General features: G+C 39.9%; 1 protein-coding gene across 2 annotated transcripts in view; it reads left to right on the top strand.

The window, feature by feature from the left end:
• Positions 1-2,183: 2,183 nt before the first annotated feature.
• The window catches only part of Mrrf (mitochondrial ribosome recycling factor), a 49,679-nt gene continuing 43,672 nt past the window's right edge, over positions 2,184-8,190 (top strand). For both annotated transcript variants that reach the window (XM_051167089.1, XM_051167090.1), the window contains exon 1: positions 2,184-2,409. In XM_051167089.1, the coding sequence (XP_051023046.1) occupies positions 2,232-2,409 (178 nt within the window). In that variant the 5' untranslated portion in view covers positions 2,184-2,231. The remainder of the gene's footprint in view (positions 2,410-8,190) is intronic.

The raw sequence follows: 8,190 nt of genomic DNA, 5'->3' as shown, positions 1-8,190 counted from the left end.
TGTGTGGGGTCAGTGTTATTCGAACATACTTGAACTCTCATAAGAAGTTTCCTCTTCGGTTTTACTCCTTCATGTGTGCTGACCTGACTTGATGTTCATAAGGCTAAAGACCCAATGGCCTGTGTTAGTGAACTCGCACTGGGACGTTTCCTGGCTTCTGTGCAGTGAGACGTATGCCTCAAGCATTCCAGCAGTGTGGTTATTTATAGAACTGTCTTTCGGTCCGCGTGCATTGGGTGTGCTTTTTGGTGCTGCATTTTCTGTCAAAGGTTGTTTATTTCTAACCCATTTTAGTTTCCTGTTGCTTTGTGGATTGGTATTATGACCCAGGCAGGAACTCCCGGGAACCTGTCATGCACACTGCAGCCAGACTGAGGCCATGTCAATTAAAACAACCCAAGCCACACATTATTATGCATTCATATTTGGATATAAATGTGAGTTGGGCATTGGCTATATTAGGTAGAAACTTCGATTTGAATTATCACTCAGAGCCAAACTTTTGTGAACAGTTTTCTTTGTTTTGTTTTGTTTGTTTTCCTGAGCCAGGCTTTCTCTGTAGTCCTGGCTGTCCCGGACTTGCTTTGTAAACCAGACGGTTAGTTCCTATTCTTGGACAGTGAGTTAATCTCTCTGAGCCTCAGTTTCAGCATCTACAAACTGGGGACTGTACTGCTTTATCTGTGGCATTATTAACAGTAAGTGAGCTGATAAAGCAATCTGCACAGGGCTGAGTTTGTATAGACTTCACATACTCATTGCAGATATTTGGCATAACTTGCTATTAAAAATTCCATCAATAGAAATTGTTTGCCTTAACAGTATTTATTTTTTTGCTTGCTTTTGTTCTGTTTTGTTAACACAGGATATGTTGACACAGGACGACCTTACATCCCTCCTATTCCTTCTGCCTGCACCTCCTAACTTGCTAGGATTACAGGCATGCCTCACCACCCATGGCATTATGTCAAGCTCATCTTCCCATTAAAAAGAAGTAATAATATTAACAGTCACATGTCTTGAAAAGGTAGGGTATGCCTGCCTCGCCTTGTTATTCCCTACTTGAAGGAATAAGTCTCAGTCCCATTTTACAGATGAGAAGATGCAGATGCAGAGATTCTCAGGGGCTTTTGGTCAATGTGGAGCTGGGATCAGCTTCATGGTCCTTCTGCAGGCCGTCTGCTCTTGTGCATGCCGTTAGGCTGCATCAACATTTCAGCAGGGTTTTGTTTGTTTGCTTTGTTTTTTGTTTTTTTAAAATGAGATGTGATTTTCAAAGATAGTGCTTCCAGACACTTGCTACTAATTGTTCTTAATTTTTAGCTAAGTAACAGGCAGATTCTTGGCAGAAGCTCCTAGTGTGATATTTGTTGGCTAGGACTGTGTTCTGTCTCAGAGGAAGCGATAGCATCTGTGTGTGGTCAGAGACCTGAGAAGTGTGTAGAAGCCGTGTTAGCTCGGGGGATGGTGGCGTCTCCCAGTTCTAGACCGTAGAAGACCTCAAGCCTCAGTCATGCTTCAGACTCAAATTAAAGTGCCTTCTAATTGGTAATCAGTGCATAAGGAACCAAAGAAAATTTTAATTAAATGCTGCCATGTAAATTTTCTAGTCATTTTATGCCTATTAAAATGTTTTTCTTACTTAAAAATCCCCTCTAGTGCTCTGCCCTTCCTCTTCAAGCTTTATCAGGATTTTGTGCCTCTGCTCATACGAGGGCTTAATTAGCATCGTTACAGATTTAGGCTGCGGCACGTTTGCTTTCAGGCATTTAGATGAACTGAAAGAAGGCCACAGACTATTGGGTCACTAAGGCCCCTGGGCCTCAGTTTCTTCACCCTGTAAAATGAAGGTAACAGTTCTCCCTGAGGCTGCTGGGAGGTGGCCTAGGGGTCATGTATACTCAGGGCCAAGTTCCTGCTTACTTGGAGGAGTTCATCGGTAGCTGGCATGAGTTAGTTTTGGAAGTTGCTGTGGGTTTTCTTTTACTGAGGTTTTTTTTTTTTTTTTTCCTTTCCTTTTTTTCTGAGACAGGGTTTCTCTGTATAACTTTGGCTGGCTGACTTGGAACTCACTCTGTAGACCAGGCTGGCCTTGAACCCAGAGATCCGCCTGCCTCTGCCTCCTCAGTGCTGGGATTAAAGGCATTTGCCTCCACCATCTCCTTTAATAAGACCATTTTTTTTTTCTTTCCTGACTCTTCAGTGGCTGTTTCTGAGGATTGTCTTCCATCATGGCAGGGAAGTGCTTCCGGCTGCTGCACCCTGCCTTCCGCAGTTACCTTACTACTTTGACCAGACCTGTTTCGGAAATCTCCGTGAAGACCATTAGCGGAAGCCAGCCTGACCACAGACACTACTCTGCCCATCCAGGGGTACCAGTTCGTCATTTCGCAACCAAGAAGGCCAAAGGTAGCTGATCTCCTTCCCGGTCTCACCCCTTTCTCATAAGCGGCAGAGATCGCGGAGTTGTTCTGAGTTTCTTTCCTCATCCATGTAAGGAAATGATGTCTCAGATGTTCACAAGACCCAGGGCTTGTTTTGTTACTATTAGACCTCATTTATTTTGTTGGTAGCTCAGAAAATGCCTAATTTATTTCATTTAAGTGCAGAAGTAGAGGTAAAAGTACCAAGCAAACCAGAGTGCTCATGGCAAGAATCGGCCTATTCTCGTCTTTTAGGAAGAGTCAGATTGGGGGTATAATTAAAGCCAGAAGGGTTTTGGGTAAACGGGGCATTAAAGCCATGGGTTTAGATGGATGATCTTAATGACTTATGTCATCCAAGAATGAGATTTTGATGTACCGCAGGTCTTAGCTTAAATGCCACTTCCTCCGGGATGTCTTCCTTGGCCTGAGTCTGGGTCAGGTCCCCTGTTACATGCACTCATGTACACTATTATTTTACTTAGACAGACTTAGAACTGCAGTCATTAATTAATCAGTTATAAAATTGATTATTGTTTGTTACCTGTCTGCCCTATTGGATCTGATGAAGATCAGTTGTTTCTGTGTGGTTGTGGAACACTCTCCAGGGCTGTTTATATACTGTGTTTTCAAAAGCTTTGTCAGATAGATGAAAGACAGAAAATGATCAGGCAGACCTGCTGTTTGCAGTGGTGTGTCAGGCAGGCCCTCTTGAGGATGGTGCTAGAAGTATGCTGCTAAATATTTCCCCGTTGACTTTCCTTTTTTGCTTTTACACAGATCCAGACCTGATTTTTGTTGAAAAGAGGCTTAACAGATCGATGAAAGAAAATTAATACATACAAGACTTATATTCTGTTAAGTTAGTGTTTGATTTGTATGTTATTTTTTAAATTTTCTAATCCAATCCTTACCATTATCCATTGAAAACAATTATATTTTTCCAGTGATGAAACCCTTACAGTTATTTAATGAATATAGATTTTTAACATTTGCAAATATAGAGGCTTAGAGGCTGAGGTACAATTGTTTGGGGGGAAAATTGCCCGTGGCCTCATCCAGAGAGAAAGAACAGGAATGGGGCTTCTGAGGCTGTGGCGTCACAGTCTTCTAGACTCAGCACGGTCTGCAAGCAGAAGCGTTCCTCGTCTTTGGATGCTTCCTCAGAGAGCTGGTGTTGGCGTTCTCTTAGATCTACTGGGGTCTTTCTGCTGTAGGGATAAGATCCCTTATTGTTAGTGCTAGGAGGCCATGTCTTTGACTGTGGTCACAGTTCATAGCCTTTTCAAGAACTCTTTTCTATCCCAGGGGAATTTATTTTTGAATGTGGTGTGAGTTAATAATCTTAACTGTAAAGCTGGCTGTGGTTGCTCACACCTGTCATCCTAGTGCTGGAGAGGCTGAGGCAGGAGGATTACTTCTGATTCAGTGTGACCCTGGGCTTCATAGTGAATTCCAGGGCACCCTGGTTTGGAGAGTAAGATTTTTTTTTTTTCCTCAAAAAACAGAAACTGAAGCTCAGTTTAGGTTTCTTTTCCATATGGGCTATAAGCTGTGTTGCTGGCACTCTGTCATCCAGTTGGTGCTAACTCCTATGTTGTGTGTCACATTTCCTTACGTATATGTCTTTTGTTGAACTGCTTTGCTTCTGCACCAAATTGCCTTTACTCCCTTAAATCAGTCATAAAGCCTTGAAAACTCTACTGCAGATCTTTATCTGTCACACACATTTTTTTCTTGCCCTTTCTATGTGAAATGTATAGTCACAAGCCAGTATTTTCTAGAAAATGATATCATTATTGTATCATTTTATTATACACTCCTAATTTATTTTAAGGCATAACATATACAGAAAAGTATACACCTAATTGTTAACTGGTTAGCCCAATGGATATTTAGAACATGTACACAACTATGTTTCCATTTCCCAGATTAAGGAATAATATGTAGGGGGACTGGAGAGATGGCTCAGCAGTTAAGAGCACTGGCTGCTCTTCCAGAGGACCTGGGTTTGATTCCTAGCACCCACATGGAGGCTCACAACCATCTGTGACTACAATTCCAGAAGATCCAACACCCTCTTCTGGCTTCCCTGGACACCAGGCACATGTGGCACACACATATACATGCAGCCAGACACTTAAATGCATAAAACAGTAAAATAAAATTTAAAGAAATAAAGTGGAACATGCCATGGTGCCACATGCCTGTGATCCTGGCAGGGGGATCACTGCAAGTTTAAGGCTACCATGGGCTGTGTAGCAAATTTCAGGCCAGCACAGTTACACAGTGGGACACTGTCTCAAAACAGCAACCACAAAATAACAAGCAAACAAAAACAGTAACAAAAGTTATTTTAAAAGAAGAAGCAAATGTCATCTGTACCCTAGCTTCCCCAAGAGATTGGCTTTAGTTTTGTCCTTTTTGAACTCAGTGTCTGGCTCTGTGGGGTAACAGATTTGCCTGTTTCACCTACAACAGCTGCTGTGTGTTTTGACTTTTATAGTGTCCTAAATATGTTGCTGCAGTTTATGTATGTATCCCGTAGTGGCATCTGGGTTGCTTCCAATTTGGACTTAAACTAACAGTATCGTTGAAGTATAAGCAGTCTTGTCCGTGTGTTTTGGTCTGTATGCATGCCCATGGGTCCCCATCTCCCTTAACTGCCTCCCTCTGTGCTGCCTAGGAACGCTATTCTAATTTGAGCAAGTGTGATTGGTGGAAATGGGCATTCTTCTTTTATTCTTGACTTTAGATAGACCATTTCTTATATGTTGACATAAAGAATGTTTCTTTTGTAGTTTTCATAATCTCTTTTAAGTAGATATAATCCTTGTGCTTTTAAAAAAGGCACTCAATTCTAATCAAATGATACATCATGTTTATTGAGATGGTTCTACCTCCCCAGCCCCTTTACTTTTTGCAGTACTGGGGCTTGAGCTCAGGGCTTGGTGCATACTAAGCATGTGCTCTACTCTGTGCTGAATCCCCTGCACTCCCTGACTTTAATCTATTCATATAATAACTCAACATTAGTAGCTTTTCTGGTGTTAAACCATTTTTGCATTTTTGATAAGAACCCTGCTTGTTCTTATAATAATAATTTGTATATATCTTGCTCGATATATAATCTGTGTCTTCACTGTGGGATTTATCAAGTTTGTTTGTAGGATTAAGTATGAGGCTCTTCAGCCTGTGTTTGCATGCATAGGATTAGCCTGAACGTAATACCACATACTGAGGGCTTACCTCTGTCACTGTCCTTTTTAGGTCTTGTTGTTTATCTTAGCCTCATGGTGTGAGGTCAGTACATCTCTCTTGATTGGATGGTTTAAAGTCAGGGCTAGTTAGTTCCTTGCCTCTTTGGTACTACAGCCTGCCTTTAAATTCATCTGAATCTGGTGTGTACATATAGATTATAGATTCAGTCTCTTTAATAATTATGAGACTGCTTATATTGTCTACTTTAGAATTTCTTTTCCGTTTTCAAAGCTGTTGGTCTAAAATTGTGCCTAATAGCTTTTTGATGAAAATTTTCACTGTTTTGATAAATCTTATGTTCTTTTTTTCCTTAGCATATGTTTACATCTTCCATATCATAATCATTTCCCCAGAAATTTACAAACTTTAAGTAATCTTTTAATGTTGTCAGTCTCTTATTTTGTTGATAATAATATTTTAGTGAGACAAGGTCTTAATATGTAACTCTGGCTGGCCTGGAACTCACTATGTAGGCAAAGCTTGCCTTGAATTCACAGATATAGTTTTCCTGAGTGAATGGCATTAAGGTAGCCTATGCTTAGAATCACAGTTCCACGTACTTAACTTTTTATTTGTTCTGCTTAGCAGTTACCAAGAAGGATGTGTTAAAATCTCCTGGTGTGGTTTTAGAATGAACAGTTTCTCCTTTTCCATTTTGTGGCTACTTTGTGTGTGTGTGTGTGTGTGTGTGTGTGTGTGTGTGTGTGTGTGTAAGTAAATATATGTATGTATGTATGTATAAATCCTGAATTGTTACATATCTTTTGATACTATTTGAAGTAGCCCTCATTTCTAATAATACATTGTTAGAATGTATTATTCAAATTGTTAAAATATTTTCTTGTTATTAATAAAACTAACTTTACATTCATTAACATTTCCAGGTTTATAAACATTTTTCCTAACCCTTAACCCTGTGATTTCACATGTATTTATAAATTTTCTTATATATTCTGTATGGTTAGTTTAAAGTTGTACTGAGAGCCTTGAGATTTTAGCTAGTCATTTTGGTTCATTTCTGTTTATCTTATTTGTTGAGTATTTACATTTTAATTTTGTTTCATACTTTTTTGTGGTTTCTTTTCCTTCTTTTTTATTAAGTTAATCAGGATTCTTTATTCCTGTTTCATCCCTGCTGATTTGCAAGCTATGTGTGTACACCATCTGTCTTTACTTGGCTAGTTACCCTTAACTTTTTTCTTTTAACCTTTTTGTAGTAATAAAGCCACAACTTGTTAATTTTCACAAACTGGAGTCACCATTGTAACCAAGACTCTCATTTCCCCACAATCAAGAACTGGTGTGTGTGGGGGGGTGCCTGCCTGCAATGTTAGCTCTTGGGAGGCTGAGGCAGACAGACAGACACACATAGCATGACATTGTCTCAGAAACCAGAGGCTGGGGATGTAGCTCGGTGGTAGAACACACTGGTCCTGGTGTGGAGTACTCTCAGCACCCACATGGAGTGAGTGCCACCCTTCCCCGTGCCCCATTGTTAGTCAGATGTCGGCATGAATTGCTTTGTTTGCTATCAAACCATTCAGGATATATTCTACTCTGTGGCTTTTTTACTGTAGTAATGTATATTTGTATCTGGCCTCTTTGTTCAACATGTAATTTTGATCCCTTATGAATAAATCTGTCTTTTCTCTCCAGCTTTTTAAAATGATCTGTATGTCTTTGGTTTTCTTTATTCACAATTTGTTCAGATATGGATTTGCTTCTATTGTCCTTCTTTTAATGAGTGCTTCTGAATTGACATTTTTTAAAAATCAGCTTCAAAAATTCTAAGCCCTTAGCTTGTTTATTCACAAGCAGTTGAGGCTTCAAGCAGGATGGTGACTTGAACAGATCTTTGGAAAAAAGTCACATTGCTTCTTATTCGTTGGTTACTTTGTGAAAAATATTTAAATGCTGTGCATCTCAGAGTTCTCATTTTCCTACCTTAGAGAACTGTCTTGAATATCAAATGGAAGAATATATTTGAAATTGCATTGCAAATTAGGGTGTGGAACCCAGCACAGTCGAGCTAGCTGTAGATAATAAAAATTGCTGAATGAATTTTAATAATGTTTTGTTAAACATTTAGTGAACAAACATTACACAGATACTATTGAAGTATTTCCTCCTTCTTCTTTCCCACCCACCCCCCATGTAGAAATGCTAGAGTGTTTATGTCACATGCACAGTACCGAATGTATGTGAAAAACTCCCTATGGTTTAGACATGAAATCAGATTCCATCCGCCCTCCAGCACTGTTGATTTTCTAAAGTATAAGTCAGTGCGCTCTGGCGGGCGGTAGTTAATGTCTCTGTGGTTCATTTTGCCCAGATCAGCTATACGGTGCTGAGCACAACCTTGTCTCAGTATGCTTGAAACTGAATTAATACATTTCCTTTCTCTCCATTAGATTTGTGGAGATGGTTTTATGGAAAGTTCATGTGCTTAAAATTAGACAGATTTGGGACCAAATCTTGACTTGGCCATTTCCTGACCTGTGACATT

The sequence above is a fragment of the Acomys russatus genome, chromosome 24 (assembly GCF_903995435.1).
Source record: "Acomys russatus chromosome 24, mAcoRus1.1, whole genome shotgun sequence".
Lineage (NCBI taxonomy): Eukaryota > Metazoa > Chordata > Mammalia > Rodentia > Muridae > Acomys > Acomys russatus.
This window is presented reverse-complemented; position numbering and strand designations above follow the sequence as displayed.